The 22,278-nt window shown below is 40.3% G+C and overlaps 1 protein-coding gene across 1 annotated transcript in view; it reads left to right on the forward strand.

Annotated features, from left to right (window-relative positions):
- Positions 1 to 11,416, forward strand: part of Slc7a11 (solute carrier family 7 member 11) — a 67,138-nt gene extending 55,722 nt beyond the window's left edge. The window contains 7 exon segments of the mRNA XM_038348373.2: positions 1,023 to 1,040; positions 1,741 to 1,830; positions 2,594 to 2,690; positions 4,489 to 4,609; positions 4,612 to 4,637; positions 6,013 to 6,190; positions 11,305 to 11,416. Coding sequence (XP_038204301.2) covers positions 1,023 to 1,040; positions 1,741 to 1,830; positions 2,594 to 2,690; positions 4,489 to 4,609; positions 4,612 to 4,637; positions 6,013 to 6,190; positions 11,305 to 11,369 — 595 coding nt within the window. The 3' untranslated portion in view covers positions 11,370 to 11,416.
- Positions 11,417 to 22,278: the final 10,862 nt, after the last annotated feature.

Here is a 22,278-nt window from a genome sequence, read left to right on the forward strand (position 1 = left end):
GAGAACGGGTTTTGGAAGACAGTAATCTTTTCCCAGCCTGAATGCTAATACTTTGAAAATTTTGAGCACACCTTACTTACCAATATATCATATGATACAGCTAAGCTCTTCCATAGATTCGCTTTGTTTTTATTAATCTCCTAGAAAACATTTCCACAGATAGCTGCTGAAAACGCCTCCAAGGCTTTCTTAAAAGGGAGGAATTACTTTTCCCAGCATTGGCTCTAAGGACTGGTGGACAGTTACTGAATGTAAATAAATGCAGGTTTTGATTTGCAAAAGTACAAACCACCCTGCTAGGTTTCGGGTTATAAACTTTACAGATGTTGACTTGAATCCTCTCTCCGAAGGATCATTCCAGAACTTTGAGGAGGACCAAGTCTATTTATTCCAGCATAACCTTGGAACAGTAGTGTTGGGGTATTCATAAATTTGAGAAACACTAGGTGATTAAATGTTAAAGAGGATTGTTGCTGGAATACTTGAAGATGCCGTGTGTATTTTAACTCCCTAAGAAATACAAGCAACAACTCTAAAGCATTCCCTACATTAATTGACACCGGGATCACACCGTTTCCAAAGACCATGCTATACCATTGTTTCTCTTGAACACAAGACTTTTATTTTTGCTCAAACGTTTTAGCTTGTAAGAAAGAATTCACCGCATTAAATCAAAAAAGGAAGGGTGTGAAAAACTTAAAAACGTCAAGTGGACCGTCCCGTCCATGAATGCCAATTCTTTTGAAAACAGTGTTGCTTCCTATCAATGCCACACACGGGATAAACATCTCAGTTTGACTGAACCTGCGTATGAGTTCACTGTATGAAAAGGGCATTGTCCCCTGCTGGGCGTGGCTATCAGGCAGTGACGTGTATAAAGTTTCCAGGTGTCTGGTCAGTTGCCTCACCTTTCTAGGTAAAGGGTAACACTAAATTTTGGAGAAACAAAATGGATCTGTTAATTGCATTGCCCCAGCTGCATCAAGTTACAATGAAAAAAAAAATCCTACATTAAAAATAAGTTTAGCCTTCACAGAAATGTGCAAGGAGGGAAATTTCAGAACTTGTCTACCTTCTCTATTTCCTGCACTTGTCAGGATTGGAATCGTGTTCTAGCTTTTTACCCGGAAACCCTGGAAGAAAATGGCAGCTTTAGGGTGGAGGAGGGTTAACTCCATGAACTGGTTCAGCTGGTAGGACTGTCCTGGGGGAAGGAACAGCTGCAGACTGGGACATAAATAACACACCGTTCCTAGGACGTAATGATTCAGCTTGTCTGTTGTCTCTGTTCTGTCGTCTGGCGTGTAACTCTTGCGAATGCATGTCTGTACCCCATCATACAAAGGTGGCTTTCTGGGCTAAAGAGCAGGTAGTGGACCGAACCATTTCTGTCTCTAAAAGCAGAATTTCCGAATTGAGCCTCTTCTTCTGATCACAGGCAGAGATGATATACATCATGGTTGATAAAGATCAGTAATGGATCATCGCTTTGAAGGGAGAGAGAAGGCACTGTTAGACCTTTGCTCACAGGTCTGACTGAACAAGCAATGCCATGGTACCCGGCTTCCGATGATTGTCTGAGGAGTCTGACCCTAACCGAAAAGAGGGTTATAAAACATTCACATAGCAACCAGGCTAATAGAAGTCAAAGAGCAAGTTTGGCCTAATTGTTTCATTTTATTCCACTTTCTGGGAAAGCATTAATTTGCTTCATTCTCTCTTTCCCAGACCTTCTCTGAGCGTTGCTGGAAATTTCTCATTAGCAGTCCCGATCTTTGTTGCCCTCTCTCCTGCTTCGGCCCATGAACGGTGCGTGTTCGCTGTCTCCAGGTGAGCGGGTTCATGTATTTTCAGAAACACATTTCTGTTTTAGAGATTGGATGTGATAAGGAAACTTTTAACAGAAAAGCAATAGTGCCTCCGACCCTGTTGTTTTTTAAGGGCTATACAAGTTTGTAGTAGATTCTAGTGCAGCCTGTTTGATTCTCCCCAGTAGAGGGCGCTGCATGTCTACACATAGCCCGTTCTGAGCCGGCCATGCAGAATTTTTAAGTCGTCTACGGGGGTCTAATAACAGCTTTATTTCTGGCGATAAAGTCTTTGTTTTCCTGAAGGTGCCACGAAAGAAGAGTAAGTAGAAAGCAGAAAATACCACCCACCATCTGTAACCCTTTTGCTTTGATGGCACGAAGATCTCGTTTCCTTATGTTACAATTTAAATCTTATAAATGTGAACGCCACATGTATGTACATATGTGTTTGATGTTTGTGTGCGAGATTGGGATCGACACTAGCAATCTAGAGTTTGACTTGCTACAAGCTCTTCGTGTGTATGTAAAGCTCCACTCAGTGAGATGTTGCTCTTGCTTTTCCTCAAGCATAACAAGCTATGTCCCATCGTAAGGTCTTGACATGAGACTTATGAAGTCTGCCCTTTGTCTGCAAAGCACAGCTAAAATGACCATCTAAGAAACGGTAACATCTGAGTGTGAGAAAGATTCAACACATGTTGCTTGGGGATTTCAGATTTTTTTTCCCACTTCGAATGATAGATTCTGTGTAAACTCCACCATGATTTTTTTTCCTCCACCAGGTTATTTTACGTTGCATCACGAGAAGGGCACCTTCCGGAAATCCTTTCCATGATTCATGTCCACAGCACACTCCTTTGCCAGCTTGTTATTGTTTTGGTAATGCACATTAACAAGTATATGTGTATATATAAATACCCTCACAAAAGGTTTAGCAAAAGACGGAGTCGGAACAGACTTCCTTTGACTCCGTGTTTCTGGTGGGTGTGGAATGCCCTGGGTACGTCCCACCCAATTTTCTGTTTCACCTTTGAGAACATTTGTTAGGTATAATGGGAAGTAGTGCCGGTGGTTTCTTTGCTTGGCAGAGAAACCTCAAAGGAGAGAAAGGAAAACCACAAGGACAGATTTTCGACTACTGACTGCAGCTGAAAGCAGGCTGTGCAAACATTACCCGTTGTCTCTCCCTGGCTCCCATCATAATGAAACCCACCCAACGCCATCCAAAGCATAGATATAAGCAACTAAGCAGTGAAATGGTTTCTCCAGTTGTTAACTAAGACCTGCGAGAGCCACCTACGGAGAAGAAAGGATAAACCCACATGTAAATTGAAGCTGTGAGTTTCTCAATGCAGGAACACTCTTTGTGAAAAGTGGGGTACAGAAACCTATAAAAGGTGTAGGAGCCCTCAAATACCCATCGGCCATGTTCGCATCATTTTTCCCTCAACTGAAATGTGCTATTGAGAGTGCCCTAGGAAGCATGGAACGTTTTTTTTCTTCCGTGCATTTAATTTTGTTTCAGAATGCATCCTCTGAAATTCTTTTTAAAGTAACGCACACACTCTGTGAGGAATCTAAGAAGCCAACGTCACTTATGGGAATAGGATGTATTATTATTCCATGAAGAGGGCTTTCATCTTGAAGCCCTCTGCCATCAGCCACATCGTCCTTGGCTTTCTCAGCAGCAGCCGCTTGCTGTTCTGTAGGTTCCATTCTTTCCTGTCTTGAGAGTCACGTGCAGTTAGCACGTGAGGAGAGCGAACCTAGAGCAAAGAAGAGGTCCATGTCTTACATTCAGGAGCCAAAAGATTCACCTCATCCTGGTTGCTTCCTGTGTGGGGCTCCAGGAGCATCTCAGAAATCACCTCAGAGCAGCCTTGGAGGTTTCTACTGGAGCCGCATTTAATATTTATGATTGGCGCCCTACTAATAATTGAATCCCCATTGATTTGAGTGATTGAGTGTTTTTTATTTATTATTTATTTATTGGAACACCATTGTCTGAGGTAGGGTGACCCTGGTACACTGCTAGTCTTGAAAGTTTAAGGACCCTGAGTTTTAGTCCCTCAGAACCATATTTATAAAGTGCTGGCATCGCCGCTTGGGTTCATAATCCCAGTGCTGGGGGAGGCAGAGATAGGGAGATCCCTGAAGCCTCACTGGCTGGCCAGCCTAGCCTACCTGGCCAGCCTAGCCTACCTGGCCAGTTCTAGGGCCAATGAGAAACAAGGTAGAAGTGACCTGAAAGTATAGACAGACTGAGAACAGCAGCTAAGTTTCTCCCCTGGCCTCCACATGCATTTATAAACACCCCTGCATTTATACACATGTAGATGGACACACGTGCACACAACAATAGAACAGCAACAGAAACACATTGTCTCCTCTCCAGTGAAGAAAAGGAATAGACAGAGTAACAAAACAGTGAATTCGCATAAAACTCCAGCTGAAACCGGGGTGATGACCACATCCCCAACTGAGCTTAGTTATAACCTAAGAAGAGAATATGGAAAAGATGTGTGTGGGATCTTGGCTTCGGTCAGGATAATGGTTTCTTGTTATAAATAAGCCATTGGAAAGAACCATGTAAAATGAGACAGTGTTATTGTTTGGTGGTTGCCTGCTCCCTCTCAGTTCGCTGCGTTAACCTTGTCTCCTTCTCCTCCACCACCAGCATCCTCTGACGATGATAATGCTCTTCTCCGGAGACCTCTACAGTCTTCTGAATTTCCTCAGTTTTGCCAGGTGGCTTTTTATGGGACTGGTAGTTGCCGGGTTGATTTATCTTCGATACAACGCCCAGATATGCATCGTCCTTTCAAGGTAAGCCTGGACAAGCTTGATGGGTTTGCATAAATCTCTCTCCTAATACCTAGGCCTCTTTTGTCATAACTTGATGATGGGGAGGTTGGGAGAAGAACAGGGTCCTGCAGTGTAAAAGATTTAACTCTCATAGGGAGCGCTTTCTAATATGTCTTACTCAGGGAAAGCATATATATAATATATATATAGTATATTATATATATATATATTATACACATATTTTAAGTAAGATATAGTGAATTCGTCACAGATTTTACCTTGTTGAGAACAGATAGTGTTAAAGATACTTTCTGCGTTGCTTTTTTCATGCATGACTTGGTGTGTTCAGAGGGTGGAATACCCTCATTTGTCTTCATGCCCAATTGTTGACACAGCTGGGCTAGGAAAGAAAGAGTACTTCATTAATTACAACATGAGAAGAGGTGCAGCCTTATGGGTTAGGAAGAGTTTTAACTTTTAGCATTATAGTCATTATATTATATTATATTATATTATATTATGGCATTAACATGATAAAGCAATGGCTCTCAACCCTGGGGAACTAGGAGGTTGAATGACCCTTTCACATGGGTTCTCCTAAAACCGTTGGGAAACACAGATATTTACATTCTGATTCATAGCGCTAACAAATTATAGATAATCTCATGTTGGGTGGGAGGGGGTCACCACAACCCTGAGGAAATGTCTTAAAGGGCCACAGCACTAAGAAGGTTGAGGATGACTGCTCTAAAGAAACATGAAATAGGAAGAGCTTGCCACCAGCTGGGGGCGGCCATTTACCATGCCCAGCATTTCCTGTTTGGGAGGGCTGGAGGGCTGGCTTGTTGTCTCCCCCAGTCTCAGCTGTCCACGGGTCAACAGCATCTCACGGTTTGTTTGCTTTTAAGACAATGCTGCAGTCATGTCATTGGATAGTATCTTGCTGCCACCATGCCCGCAGCATCTTCATTAGCTGTTGACTAGGAGTCGGCCTGCTTTATTCCCGTCGGGTCGGAGTGTGACTCTCAACAGGAAATCAATGTTCGCTGACAGGCGTTAACACGTAGCAAAGCCACTGGCGCTCTTGACTCCGTGTGAAAGTGGGTTCTAATCATGATTACCAAGTAAGCAATCTTTTCAGATGAAAAGCATAAATCCTAATGATCCTTCGCAAGTGAAAGAATTTGAAGAGATCATCTACTAGCCCTAGACTTGGTTCAGATAGTCTAAAAACGAGTTAAAGTTAAGAAACTGCACCTAACACAGGCTCTGTGATGCTTGGTGAGATTTTGCTGCTTACATGGGTGGAGGCCTATGGCCTGGTCCCATGACTGGTACCCTCCACCCCTGGTCTCCTGAAGTTGGGTGATGCTGTTTTCTTTTGGCCGTGTTCCAGGTGCCTCTGTTCATCCCAGCCTTGTTCTCCTTCACCTGCCTCTTCATGGTGGTTCTCTCCCTCTACTCGGACCCCTTCAGCACCGGGATTGGCTTCCTCATCACACTGACCGGAGTCCCTGCGTATTATCTCTTCATTGTGTGGGATAAGAAACCCAAGTGGTTCAGACAATTATCAGGTAAGACTTTTAAGCCTCTTGGACCTGGCAATAAACTGCTATAGAGAACCCATAAAGGTACATACATCCAATATGCATCTCTTAAACTTTAAAACAACGTGTGGTACCATTGTTATTAAATTACCGCATTTTAATTGTGGTTGTGAGGAGAGAGGCAGCAGAAAGCTTTTAGAGTGCAGCCCCATTGCATCCAGCTGGGCATTTCATTTGGGTGGCTGTAGCCATTGGCAATTTCGAGAATAGTTTCTTTAGGCAGAGTCTTTTTCGTGCTGCAAATGGCCTCACGGCTCTTTGGAATCCCTTAGTGACATAATGCTTGTTCTCCTGGGTGGGACAAAGCTTATATATACTATACATAGACTATCATAACATTGAATTGACCAATGAGGTGAGATTTCTTGATGAGTGTGGTGGAAGCCTGCAAATGTCTTAGGCAGCACTGCTACAGTACTACCTTGTTAGGGAAGGGTGCTGCAGACGGCTCTGGTGACCATGAGGAGGCTGAGAACTTGGATTTCTTTTATGTTTTCTGTGTGCTTGCACATGTGTGACCGCTTTCAGTTCTGACAACCATTTGAAGGAGTAGAAGCCATTGTCCCTACTACATGGATGCTGAGTTATGTCGCCAGAGGATTCATGTCACTCTGATGGTGATGGCTATTGCTTTTAGGGACCAGGGAGTACCTGATGAGGCGAAGCTGTCGCCAGGATGCAGAGAACTGCACAGAACGAGGGACTAGGGATAAAAAAAAAAACCTTATAAATGTAGTCCTCCCTCACCTAATTCTTCCAAACAAACCCATATTTAGTTAGGGTTTTCTCTGTTGGAGACACTAACTATAGGTCTTCTGAAGGGAGGAGAAATTTTGTTAAAATATTTAGGATTAGCCGGACGGTGGTGGTGTACACTTTTAATCCCAGCAATCGGAAGGCAGAGGCAGGTGGATCTCTGTGAGTTTGAGGCCAGCCTGGACCACAAGAGCTAGTTCCAGGACAGGATCCAAAGCTACAGAAAAACCCTGTCATAAAAAACCAAATTAAAAATATATATATATATATTTTTTGGGACCAGGGACCCAAAAAATTGGGAGTCATCCCTGAGACTGAGGGCTTTATGTCTTGTCCAAGGCCTAGAAGAAAGAGCCACCAGTCTTTGGGAGGAGCCTGGAATGAAAAAAAAACCATTTTATCCCCTCCAGAAGGTTTTCTGTCCTTCCCTGCGCAGCCAGTTCTAGCTGGTCTCTCGTCTCACTACCACAGGCGTGCTTGAAGCTGCTCAGTCAGTTCAGATCAGGAATTTTCATACATGATCTTTTTTTGTTGCCCTTCTGTGCTCATGTAATTTTGGAGGTTTTGCTATTTTTCTGCCTCGAATGATGTTTTGAACATATTCAAGGCTGCTGAATTTAGTGTTAGCCTTTTGGGAAACAAACTGTGGCGGTGGAGACCCACATCGGTGGTTTGGTTCTCGGGGACTCTCTGCCATCTTACCAGGGACCCAGCCGCTCTGCTTTATACTGTGATCATCACAACTCTTTATCTTTATAGACGCTGTGAAAGGGACTAGGGAAAAACAACAGTCCTCTGTAATTCTGTTTGATTTTCCTCTTAGGCAGTGTTCTTGTAGTAAAATAAAAAAAATTCATAGTATTTATTGCTGCGGTAGGAAGTATTTTTGTAGCCTTTGGCCAAAACAAAACACACAGAGACGAAGCAAGAGCCTCCTACAGCAGTACTGGGCCCTTCCCCCAAAGATATACTTTCTGTTAGAGAGGAAACTCCACGTGAGCGTGGAGGCAGGAGAGCCTTGCTTCCGGCAGTTTGTTCAGGAGTTTAATATCATGTTTGCTTGGTAAATTGTTTAGTTTTTATATTATGCTGTTTGATTTTCTTTTAAATCTCAGTATGTATGAATGGATCAACCCTGGGACAATGTGACAGTGACGGTCTAGCAAAATGCCCCTCGCAGGGGCTGTTTCTAGAAGTTGTATCTAGACACCATTCAGAAACTGGTGCAATGCTAGTTGGCACAGACAGCCAGGGGGTGCTCCTCGTCTCTTAGCCCAAGGATGTGAGATTTCTAGAGCTCTGATGAATACCTCTGGCCACAGGATGCCAGTATTGAACCACTTTTTATGTTATAGTATTTCCAGAGCTAGAAGAAAGCATTCTCTTAAGGGGCTAGTCAGATATGCCGACAGCTTTCTCCACATCTCTAAGAGGGCAGTTAATTCTTCTGCTTGGTTGTTTATATGATTTATTTATCTACAGACAGGCAAACTTTCCAGGGGGAGGAAAAGGGGGCAGGTTCCACCCTGATGTGTACAGAGACACAGAGGTAACAGACCCTGGAAACACAGGCCAGGGCTAGTGGCAGCGATTGAACTCGATAGTTATCCGTCCAACTTTAGCTCAAATGAGAGGCAATGGGATGACCAGCAGCCTGCCCCTCTTGCTCAGGTGGAGATCGGGTGGCAGCTGTATTTAAACATAATCTTTGATTGTACAAACAAACAAACAAAAACCCATTCTGGCTGACATGAGCAGCATGCCTATAATCCATCTTTCTAGACAGCAAGCTAGAAAATCCAGAGCCTGAAAGCATATCTTGCCCAAAATATATCAAGATCGCTTCATCTGGGATGGGCCATTTGCAGCCTTTTTCCAAAGATTAGAGTGTACTTATTTAATTCATTAAGTTTGCCTATATTCTTAGGAGCTCAGACGATGTTCCACTAAATAAATATCATGCATATGAAAGTATCTTTAAGAGAACATATTCTTATTTTTAATATAACTTCTGGGATTGGAGTGACTTTGCACTGTTTCCCAAACTCACTCACTCTTGGCTGTTGCTCTCCTGTGGATACCAGGTGTGATGGGGTGAGTGAGGTTTTGCAAAGTCGGGTGTTCCAGTTTACTTCAAGAATAACCAGGGAACATGAAAAACAAAACTGAAACCACTGCATTGCATTATGGAAACCTCCAGCTGTCGGTCATTGCCTCACCTTTATTGATGGATCATTGCCTGGCCACTAATCTTATTGCTAATGTAAATAGAATATATGGCACTCCAAAGCCACGTGTTCTGCAGCGCCTCCACTGAGCACCTATGCCAGCCCCACTGTCATAAGACAGCCTACAAGGAAAAGTTGGGAAGCCAATGAGTACCTAAAGCCAAGGCCGATCCCTTCGCCGAACACTCCACCATCATACAAGTTATGCCACTAATGGAACACCAAGGGGAGAGTTTAGAAAATTCCAGGGGAGAATGTCAACAGGGTTGAGTAGGCAGAACCACACAGTTTGGGTCTCTGTCTTGCTCTGCTGAAAGGAGAGTCCAAACTGTGCTTTCAGAAGCACACATGCAAACATGAGCACCCCAGAGGCTTCCGTGTGTCTGGAGTGGACCTAAAGTTCCCATACCAGCAAGAGACCTAAGAAGACAACAGTTGGGATCCCACATTATGGGAGAACACTAGGACAAACTTTGATGTCAGGTGTGGAGGACCAGGGCTAAGCGAGAAGACAAGAACCTAGGGTTTAGCTTAGGGAACTACACAGGGTACCTTTTAAACATGGGTTATTTTATCATGGCTTGAGTTATTGTTTCTTCATTTGCATTGCTTTTCTTTACAACGCTTGTTTGATTGTTGCTCTCATGGCAGAGTGGATGTTATAAAATACAATTTGTTTAAAAATAATAAAAGGTTTAATTTAATTAACAATTGTATATATAAGACCCCTTACAATAAACACAGATTTAAAAAATACAATGTGCCCAGGTAATTCCCCCAGGGACTATGACAATATTTGTTTACTTTTCTTTGTACTGTGACAACATACCTGGGAAGAGGCATCTTAAGGAAGGAGAGATTGTTCTGTTTATAGTTTGAGTGACTACAGCCCATGGTGGCAGAAAAGGCGTGACTGCAGGGGCTTCACGAGTGGCTGGTCATACCATTTGCAGTGAGGAAGCCAAAACCACATAGAGACTCCACAGAAAGTGAGGCTGGGCTATAGTCTCCATGCCAGCCACGGTTAGCTCACATTCGGCAGTCAAGCTGCACCCATTAAACCTCCCAGAGCTTTCCTAAGCAGTACCAACAGATGGTGACCAAGTGTTCAAATGTATGCTTCTCTGGGGGACATTTAGCATTGATGCTACAAGGATCAGAGAGCAAAAGATGAAAATAGCTCTTTTAATGTAGTTGAATATTGTGTGCAAGGACCTATTCGAATGAATCATCAGAAAAGAGAAAGCACACCTGGAGGACAGGTGATTTGGTTCTTAAACCTTTAAAGGGACAGAACTTGGGGTTCTTGAGGATTAGGAGACTTCTGAAGATGTTCTGTGGGCATTAGTGACAATGAGCAAGCAAGAATGTCCCTGGAACCATCACCACAGAGCTTCCCACTCTAAGGCTGTGGCTAGGAAGCATCATTAGAAATGATACAGCTCAGGGGTTCTTCTATTTTAGTGTATTACAGTAACCTGTTGCTGTGTTAAACCCTCAGCTTCTAAATTAAGAGACTAAGGATTGAATTTGAAGCAAATTTGGAGTTGTGGATGATGCTGAATGTAACCAGTCTAATGACCAGACCTTAATGACCCAGACTAGTCCAGGTTTCTGCCTCTATTTATGAGACAGCCGAGGCCTTGATAAATATGGTAATTTGCTCAACAACACTACACATTAGACACTGGAAATAATATTCTTCTCCTGACTGTCTGAGAAATTGGTTGTCATCCCCTATGTGAGAAAAGAACAAACCCATTCTGAGCTCAACATGGAACATATTTGTAAACATTTATTTATATCTTGGTTCCATTGTCTCAAAATATTTTCAGCCTCCTGGTTCATAAATAAATGTTCCCATTTGAATGCAAAACATTAATGTATTCTTACTGAGGAGGCATCATGGGAAGTTGTAGAAGTGACAAGTAAATTAATTGAGCATGATAGGTTTATAATGAAGTAAATAATTCTCGAAAGTGTACTACAAAGAAGGTGGCTGTGCATCTCAGCCTCCATCCCCCAATAATTCACATTTTGCTATTTTGATGCCATTCTGATTTTCATGCATTTTAATCTCTTTTTATCTCTTTATAGACAGAATAACCAGAACATTGCAGATAATTCTAGAAGTTGTACCAGAAGACTCTAAAGAATTATGAACTTAATGCATCAAAATCTTGGCCATCTGCCCAGGACCAAGATACAAAGTGGATCTTTATTTCAAGAAGACACGACTTTGGTGACGGACTAAAGGAAGTGATTATGTCTATCCATATCCTCTAGTGTATTCAAAGTAGTCTCTGAGCAGTTTACTGGTAACACAGTGTATTTGTAGAAAGCAAAGATGCAAGTCGTACAGTGAGGCAGGCCCAGCTCTTGAGCCTGGTGCTTACCCGTGGAGGTAAGAGAGAAAGGCAAAGAGCGCTGACTACTGGGGTATCATTCTCTGCAACATTTTTTATCCTGACTGAGAACCTTCAAATAGAAGACCAAAGTGTTTTCTGTCTATAAGGGAGGTCTGTAAACATAGCTTTACCTACTGGGACATCTATACTGTGAAGAGTGTTTTCTGTCTTACTGGGGAAAAATGTCACTATTGTGGCAAAGGGTCCAGATATAACTTTATTTTACATAGACCTTGGATTGTTTTCCTCTAGTGACGAACATGACTGTTACTGATCTTTCAATGACTTGTACTCAGAGCATCAGAACAAAAGATGGGGGGAATAGAGTAGTGTGTGTGTGTGTGTGTGTGTGTGTGTGTGTGTGTATGTGTGTGTTTGTGTGTGTGCGTGTGTGTAGCTTGAGATCATACTCAGGGCTTTGCAAAAGCCAAGCAAGCACTCTACCATCAAGCTACATCCACATGCCGTACTTTTTTTGAATGCATTAAAGAAGCATTTCTTGAGGCTGTTATTAAGAGGCAATCCTAGGATTTATGTTTGAATAAAGATCATGGAGACTGTTAGGTTAAGTGTGACCTCACTTGTCGTGAGGAGGTTTGCTGTTTGCAATGTCACTTTGTTTTCATCCTGGTCCCTGAGTTCTGGAAAATGCATACTTTTTGCTCTGACATCCATTGATGAACCACCTCTTTGGTAATTTACTCCTTAATGAATACAACTCAATTTGAATCACTATAGCACAACATCAACATGGGAGAAACTGCCCACGGAACTCTAAATGTCAGGCTTTATCGCTATAGCCACAGTTATACTTAGTGTTAGTAATTCTAATCACTTTTCCTTTTCATTCATGGCTATTTTTATACGGTGATGACTTTTGACAGTGTCTACATTTCCTTTACAGTTCTTTTGAGATATGTCTCTGGACAAAACTATCTAGATCAATTAGGAAAAACACAGACTTCCATAAAAACTATGGAAGATATGCCACTGCATAGTTCAACTTTCAACCTAGCTTTTAAAAAGGTTTTACTTCTAAATCTAGGCTTTTTCAATCATTTCTTCACTTTAGTTATGATTCAACTTGCAAAAGAGGTAACTGCAGGCAAACCTATTGGAAGGAGAATCTTCGGTATATGTGTTCAGCTAGGTGATTCTAGGTCAGAGTTAGATAACATTGATCAATTTTCAAAGGGGATGAAGGTTATGATGGGATTTTTCAAACCCTTATTTCTAACATCCAAAGATTAAATGCTTAGCATGGCCACAGTAACTTTCGTCTCTTACATTCTGACCGCTTAAAAATGAGACGTTTAAAAGATTATTGTAATTAATAAAATCATTGCATTTATAGTTAATTGCCCAAAGTACCAATGATGATTTTAATCCAGAACAGTTCACCAGTTCAGTTTTTTAAAGCCTCAATGACATTTTATGTATATCGAAAGTTGACTTTTTTTTTTTTTTTTTTTAAAAAAAAGACCAAACTAAGTGTTTATTTTCCTAAGTGAGTCAGTAACAATTCCTTCTGTTTTTACTAACATGGACTTATCAAAACTGTATGTCTGGTCTCTAGAACCAAAATAGCGTTACCAAGATACATCTATTTCTAGCAGATGCCACTGGGTGGGGTGTAGATGTAATGGCAGGCTGTGTCCCGCCACCCGGCTAGCTTTACCCAAAATAATTATATGGAGACTGTATTCATTTAAATACTGCCTGGCCCCTGGCCCATTATCTGTAGCTTCTTATTGGTTGCTTCTCATATCTTGCTTTAACCCATATTCAGTAATTTATATAGCACCACGAGGTGGATCGCTTACCAGGAGAGATCTTAACCTGCGTCCATCTCAGAGAGGAGAGGCATGGCGACTGCATATGGCGACTGCCTGAAGCATCTCCCCAACTCTGCTTCCTTTCTCCCACAATTCTGTTCTGTCTACTCCGCCTAACTAATTTTCTATCCTCTTAAAGGGCCAAAGCAGTTTCTTTATTAATAAATGAAAGTAACACATAGACACTCCTCCATCAGTGGGGGGGTGCATATTTTTATATTGCTCTTTTTACGCTAGACCCACAGATTTAACATGGTGGCGCCTTCTTACCTACGAAATGAGTGAAGCCATGGAGAGAGTCCTGCAGGTCTTGGTTCTTTCCAAGGCTCTTGTGCTCCCTGGCTCCAGGGTCTCATTGTGCTATGTATATTTCCTTGTGCAAGTTGATCAGAGTACACTTTATCACCCGTCCTTTCTTTTCAAAGACTTTTCGGTAGTGTTAGATTTATAATGGCATTGTAATACTATTTTAACTAAGCACAGGAAAAAAAATCAGTATTTCATTAAAATATAATCCACAGAGTTGCGTTTCGACTTACTTTGAACTTATATCCCAAGAGAGCACAGCATTTCTTTAGTCATGGAATTCATGTCCCTAATTGTTCTAGAGAGCTTGTAAAGCAAATCTTTTTATTTAGAAATACTGCTGCACACTTGTGTGTGTTTATACAAAGTAAATTCTTTTATCTTATTTTAGATTAATGTATCTATATGCACATGTGATTAGGTGTGTTAATGTTTGTGCTGGTGTACATATTTGAATGTTTACATAAAAATATGGTTTGAGTACTATAACACAAAACTAGTGAAACCTAAACAGTTTAAGAAATACATGTAATACTATATTTTCAGATATTTTTTGTTTAGTACACAAAGCCTTGAACATGCCATTTTTAAAGATTTCCAAAATTTAGGTGCAATTTTCTTTTCCTCACAGAATTATGTTTTCCACTGATTAACATTCTAACAGTGCTATTTTGCCTCTTTTAAAGCACTGGATTCTCTCCTTTGATTCCAAGTGGCTCGTATAAATGGTGGGTTTGCTTAGCTGGCAGCAGGACCAGCACTTCCCCCTTCTTCAGAAGATTGAACAGTTGTCCTAGCAAACATGGCTGGGTCCAGTTCCACTTATGCATCTGCTTAAATTGTTTCCTCAATTGCCATGTGAACAGCAACAGATGGTTTTCATGAAGACAATTACAATAGCAGGAGTCCTCATAAGCTTGGGATCAGCCTTTGGCAAACTCCCTGTTTCATCTCAATTTACAGGTGAATGGGATGCAAAGAAAGTGAGCATCTCTCACTTGTGTGGATAGAAGTGAGGTGTGAAAAGACAACCCAGGGTCAGGATAGCAGAAGGTGGAAATTTCACTGTCCTACAACAAAGTGTGTCTGTTGTATGCAAATGGGTACCTTGAGAAGCTAATTAAGTGGCTTTGGTGCCTCCCATGCAACCAAGCTCCTTCCAGAGTTCCTATTTCTACTTTAGGAAAATTGTGTGTTTTAAAAAAAAGACCCAGAACTGGGGCTGGAGGGATGGCTCAGCCTCTGAGAAAAATTACTGCTCCTTCAGAGGAACTCAGTTCAGTTCCCATCAACCCACATGGTAGCTCACAACCACGGGTGACTACAGTTCCAGGGGATCCAATAACCTCTTCTGACATCTGTGTGCACAAGGCATGCACATGGTGCACACACATACATGCAGACAAAACACTCATATATATAAAATAAAATAAATGTATGCAATTTTTAAAGACCAAGAAAATTGCATATACAATATATACTATGATAGCTACATTTTTGTAAATAAGGTAAAAATAGTTTATTATTTTTCCATTAAAAGTAATCATAGAATATTTGTAAACATATTTTAAAATACTTATATGCTATATCAATTGAAATGTACACATAAAAACTATTATAGTGGCTTTCTCATAAGGTCTATGTGATACAGAAAGCAATGGTTTCAATTGTGCTAGGTTGTGAGTAACAGAAAGGCTATGAATGAACCTTTATTTGTAGCTCCATCTCTTACTTTGAAAAGAAATAGATTTGAGATTCCAGTGAACATGACTCAAGAACCTTACTTGATTTGAATATCATTTGCTTCAAAACGTTCTGTGTGTCATTGTTCATAGAGTGCAGGATGATGTTTTATGTCCCTAATCAATCAAGCCAGGCATTAAGTCATGGCATGGTGTAATGGCAAGAAGCTCATAGAGGATATAAATTAGAGCAATGATGAGTCATTTGCATAGCTTCTGTTTACATTACATGTGGGTAAAAGAATTATTTCCTGCACATGTAGTTCAGCTAAATTTTCCCATAAATAAAATTTCCAGAGTCTATTTCAATATATTTCATAGCTGAAAGTGTGACCGCAAAGTAGGCCACTGATTGCTAGTAAGGTTCTTTAAAACAGATGATTTAACAGCGAGTTTTTATATGTAATCTTTTATGTTATTGAATTTTAAAATCACTAGGTATCTAAATATAAATGCTTTTTCTGTCTTTATGTCACATATTGGTGCAAAAGCATGGGTTATAGCCACAGAGTTCACCATTTCATTATATCCCGAGACATTGTCCTTACCAGATCATGGCAATACTGTTAGTGTTATTTTTTTCTTTTCTTCTGTTTTTAAAACCATTTCTGCCTAATTTACATAGTAGCAGTTCCCTATGTTTCTGTTTCAGTTTTTGACACTATGCCTTTAAGATGATAACTATAGAAAAACTCAGGTCCCAAGGTTTTCTCAGTGGGGGAAAACCTTCCACTTTTATTCATTTTCTTGGGATTACCCACTACTCTTCCTTTTTTCCACTTGGCTTTAAATGCAGAAGGTGGTTTCAGCCTCCAAACAGCTACCTGCTACATGTGTGTATTTCAGCCTGTTTGGATCAAAGGTACTTTTATAGTATCAATCACTGCCCACACAGGTTTATAGATGATACTTTCAAAGAAATGGAGACTCATTAAGCATCTGTGAGAGTCGCGGAGATGGCTGCAGTAATTTAAAAGTAAACACACTTGGCCACTTTAGCATGCACACTACTGAGTTTTGAACTGAAGTAATCATTGCTTAGACGACCTGCTACGTCCCTGTTACCTCTTGAGGAAAAACCACTGACGTCAGTGTTGAAGGCTAGGGCGAGAACGAGAAGCCTAATGCTCAGTTTCCTCTTTTGCAGCAATAACTGTATTTTGAGCACTTCCTGCGGGGTACTTTCACAGCATCTTGTGGGAAAATGAGTTAGGTCTTTGGATGTCACAGCTCTAGGTGGGTTGTGCGTGGTCTGACTAGAAGGTGCATTTTGAAGGCAGACTCACATGTTCTTGCTAATGACCCTTAGGAACCACAGACTCAGAACTATAGCCATATCTTATGATGAGAAAGTATGGGTCCCTGCATTGAACGGTCTTGTTTCAAAGAATTTACAAATTAATCTTTTTCTAGAAGTTCTCTACTATTCTACTTACTAAGCAATATAATAAAATATTATCTTAAAGTAGAAAAGTACTGCGGAGAATAAATACACTTTATCTGCAATTAATGAAAGTTGATAACAAGAGAGATCACTTACATTAAATTACTTTGCATTCTGATTATTTCAGGTTCTTGTCAATATCACTTTTTATTACTCTGAAAACAAAAAAGTCCTGTATCATTAAGCCTATATTTTCCTATATCTGTATAGATATATGATAACAGTGATTATTTGAGAAACCACCTGAATTCTCTTATGATTCTGAGTCACCTGAGACTTGCTAGCCAGCCCTTTTCTCTGAGAATTTCATCACTGCTGCTGTAAAATCTGCAAAGACATTTTTAACTAGGTTCTTCTTGATATGACCCATGTCCAGAGAGTTTCACACTTAGGAATGTCCTGGGATTAGTGCAATAGCAGCATGTATACTTTGAAGGCAGACACAGGCCCTGAGTTTCTGTTTCTGTCAATGGGTTTCAGCACCATAGTAATGAAGGTTAGCAGTGTTTTTCAACATGTAGGAATTTTGCAAGCATAAACATCAGGCATGTTTTCTACCTGTGCCAACAGGATGAAGAAGTGTGCCATTACTGAATGCTGAATGCCTGTGGTTTTATACTAAGCACATTCCAGAAAACACACTACAACTGGCCCCTTGTGCGGGGTTCTTGGAGAACTTAATTGTCTTCCCTCACAGATAAGACTATAACCCTGTGTTTCATAGTGAGTAGTTCTTATTGTAGTGGGACATACATGGTAGTCATGCACTGGGAAGGGGAAGTCGTAGCTATTAATTCAGAATTCCATCAATTTAGTCACTACATGTGTCTTTATTTTAGTATATCTGGATTTACTTTGCTAAAATATGGGTTTGTAAATTTTATCGAGATACTTGACGTACTAAGTTTTTCTTCTTTCGTCAAGGAGTAGAAAAATGCTTCTGCGTGTTGGTTTGTTCACATTAGCGTATCAGGCACTGTGGATAAACGTATTTAACTTCCTTGCATTCTTCTGCGAACGTCATTAAGTAGTTCTGGTGGAATCCCTTGAGCTGAGTGACACCTGTCATCTCATCTGTGCTCCAGCTGTCACTTACAAACATGCTAAGACCAAGGTTGGATTTAAACTGTGGTCCTCATGACCTTGGAGCACGATCCACATGGAAGGAGCAAGGCAGCTTTGTTCTGGCGATCTCAGTCCAGGATTAGAAACATGCTGCCGAGCCAGAGTGATACCCTATGCTCTCTGCACCCCTCATCTCTGGCAGAGTTCTTTACTCTGGTGTTGTGATGATGAACCTTGGCGAAAGGTGATGGCTATAGTTTGCACAAACTACACACAATGTCTGATGTTGAGTGGTGAATACTTACTTAAAGGGGAAGATGGCTTTGCTACAGAAACGCTGAATAATGAGCTGTGAGCAGTGCAGAGAAACTCTTGTTTGGGGATTGTGTTGTGTCTTCGAATTCCTTGGCGCTGGTGTTGTAACAACATGTGGTATGTGAAATAAAGTGGGTTCTTCTACAGCTAAATGACTTCCCTCTAGGGAGAGTTCTGCAGTAGTTAAGTTTGCTAGATGCTGTTCGTGGGATAGTTGTATAAGTGTGTGCCTTCTGATGGAAATGCTTCTTGTTCATCTTTTCATATGGAATGCATTTTGATGCAATATGACGTCACTCCAACTCACATTATTGAATTTTATTTCAGTTGTATTTGTGGAGCTGCCCACTAGTGCTTCTAGCTGGTTATATCTATGTATGTCTGCCTTGTACATATTTTTACTTGAAAATACTTTAAATGGACATTTTAATAGCTTTTTGATAGTTTACCTATTAAACATTATGTTTTGCTTTCTTTTCAATAATAAATACTGCTTTAAACCGAAGTTTCTGGTGTTTGTGATTGAATTTGTCTCACTGATTATGTGCATGGGTTGAGCCATATCTTGACATTAATTCTCTGCATGTAAAATAACAGTGGTGAAAGATCCTATCTCTGCAACATCTTCATGGTTCTTGTCTGCCTGGCCTTTTCTCTGACCTAATGTCTGATTTTCACACGTGGGACAAAGTCTTTTCATTTGTTAGCTTTGACAAGAGTGTTGTCTCTCATTTCCTTCTTCTTCAGAATCCTGTGTTTCACTAGAATATTCTGTGTGGAACTGAAATCACGTCACTTTTTCAAAACAACTTCCTACTTGTTTCTGGATGAACTTTAAACTCCTTCATATAGTATGTAGGGCCATCCACAGTGTGTAGGTTTTCCCATAGTGTATAGGGGTTTCTGTAATGTATATGTTTTTCCATAGTGTATAGGGCTTTCTATAGTGTATAGGGTTTACCATAATTCATAGCTTTACCCATAGTCTGTAGGGTTTTTTAATGTATACAAGGTTTTCCACAATGTGTAGGGCTTTCTATAATGTGTAGGACTTTCCATAGTGTATAGAACTTTCCATAGTGTATAGATTTTTTTTTCCACAGTGTATAGAGTTTTCCATAGTGGGCTGGACTTTCCAGAGTCTGTTCTTAACCCACCTCCTACAGTCTCTGTAACCATATTAAATATTTTCTCAGAGGTTCAATGAAGAGCAGATATCAACATTATTGTTTCTTAATGCCATTGCAAACTCTTACAGAAACTATATGTTACTTCCCAACACCTATATTCTTTTTTTTTTTTTTTTTGGTTTTTCGAGACAGGGTTTCTCTGTAGCTTTGGAGCCTGTCCTGGAACTAGCTCTTGTAGAGCAGGCTGGTCTCGAACTCACAGAGATCTGCCTGCCTCTGCCTCCCGAGTGCTGGGATTAAAGGCGTGCGCCACCACCGCCCGGCGTTTTTTTTTGGGGGGGGGGGCTATATTCTTTTTCATACAGAGAAAACCTCTACCCAACATTACAGAGTGAGTTAAAAAATGATTTCATTCAGAAATCCTAACAAAGTAGGTTCAGGACTCAGTTCCTGATTGTCATCATCCTGGATGTCTCTCTTTAGAACTCACTGTTTACTACTGTAATTGTTGGATTGGATACTTTCTCTCTGGCAGGATTTGCCTACTTGTCTTTCATGGACTAAAGTGGGGCTTCATATTTTTCCACTCGAAACTATATTCCTTTCAATAAAGTCTTACACAATTCTAAGTATAAAGGTGAATAAAATATGTATATTAATTAAATATTTACTGTTAATAATAAAATTCAAAAACAGTTATTAGGGACATGTGTGATTTTACTACTTATAAAATGTGAAAGCAAACTTGTATACTAATAAGGTGGACATGCTTGTTTATGTTTTCATAAAGAATTTAATCTTGCCTAAATATTTAATATTGCAGAATGTAGAGGATCTTTAATGTTTTTCAGAGTTGACTGATAGTTTGATTTTATAAACACCAGTGCTGAAAATGCCATTTTACATAAATACACATGACTACAAGGTATAAGTTTAAGAACACATTGGAAATTCTAACTTAATCCCAAGCAGATATCATTGAGTTTTTTAAAAATAAAATTTCAAGTCTACAATTTTAAAAGCCAAACATTTTAACATAATACAAATTTAAACTTCTATAATTAGGCTATTATGTTTCTCCCAAAGCAAAGTCTTGTATATATAGTAAAAGCACTGCATTTCATAGCATAGAGCAATCACAATTCTGAGCTGAGTTGTTTTACAGAGGAGGAGCTGGTGTTATGTGGCAGGACAATGCCCAGTGCAAAGTGCGTGTGCTGTGTGCTCATAACCAAGACTGTAGGGAAGCTGTGTGAGGCAGAATGGGGATACTGCCCAGACCACAATGGAATGGGCTTGTTGAACATTTGATTTTGAATCATTTTTTGGTTGTATTGCATTCAGAAAACTTTTACTCTTGCCAGATTTTTCCCATAATCATCACACCTAGTTATGTGACCTTATATGGAATTGCAACCACAATTAAGAAACTGGGGTGGAGCCAGGTGGTAGTGGTGCACACCTTTAATCCCAGCACTCAGGAGGCAGAGACAGGTGGATCTCTGTGAATTTGAGGTCAGTTTGGTCTACAAAAGCTAGTTCCGGGACAGGCCCCGAAGTTACAGAGAAAGCCTGTCTCGAAAAACCACAAAAAAAAAAAAAAAAAAAAAAAAAAAACTCAGTTGGGTTTAATTAATATATAAAAATAAAAATAAAAACATAATAAGTCAAGGATGGTTAAACATACACAAATCAATAATGTAATTCTTAAAAATTAACATACTTAATTTCAAACCATGTAATCATGAGAATAGAATTTTTTTTTTTTTTAAATCCAGCATCACTTCATGGTAAAAGTCATGGAGTTACTACGGGTAGAGAGTATATTTCAGCATAGCGAAAGTCGTGTGCAATAAGCCTATAGCCAGCATCATGTGAAGTGGCATTTCCACTAAGGTTTGGAAGAAGACAATGAAGTCCACTTGCCTCTCCTGTTCACTGAAGTGCCTGAAGTCTTATGGAGAACAATTAGACAAGTGGTGGAAATAAGAATATAGATAGGAAAACAAGAAGCAAAGATAACATGGAAAAATATTAGGATTCCCGAGGGAAATTCTGAGAGGTGATAAACACTTTTCGTTAGAGTGGATACAGGCCACTCTCAGCCTTAACTAGAGACATGAATGTAAAGGAATGTATCTGTAGGAAAGAAGGCACGTACACAGGAGCAGCAGAGATGAAAGAGGGTGGGAGGTGAGAGTCGTCAGTACGTATTTTGTACATGTCTAAAATTGTCAATGAACAACCAAACTAATAAAACAAAGCATGAATGGATTTGTGAAATATACTTTTACAATTCTAAAGTCAAGTTTCTATGGTGACAAGGGCTATGAAATCTCTTACATTAAGAAAAAAGTGAATGATCTACTAAGAAGTTGAGCTTCTCCTTCCCTCCCCATTCTCTCTCCTCCCTCTTGTTCCCTTCCCTTCCCTTCCTTTCCCTCTTTCCCTCCCTTCCCTTTCATTCTTCTCTTCTCCCATTCACTTCCTTTCTTCCCCTTGCCACCTTTCTCATCCCTTCTCTTCCCTCCCCCTTTCTTGCCTCCTACTCCCCTCTCCTCTCTTTTCTGGCCTTCCCTTCTATCTCTTCCCTTTTCTTCTCGGTCCCTTTCCTTTTCTCCTGTTCCTTTCCCTTCCTCTCTTTCTCTCTTCTTTTTTCCTTCTGTAGGAAAGAAGAAATTCTCATTTAAGAATACACTATGGATTCTTTTTGTGAATATAAAATCAGGTTGTCTTTGGGTACTCTGTCCATGTATATAATAGAATAATGTATTTTAATCATAATAACTTGAAAATGTTATGATCTAAAGTGTAGAACAGAAGGAA

The sequence above is a fragment of the Arvicola amphibius genome, chromosome 11 (assembly GCF_903992535.2).
Source record: "Arvicola amphibius chromosome 11, mArvAmp1.2, whole genome shotgun sequence".
In the NCBI taxonomy this organism is placed as follows: Eukaryota; Metazoa; Chordata; class Mammalia; order Rodentia; family Cricetidae; genus Arvicola; species Arvicola amphibius.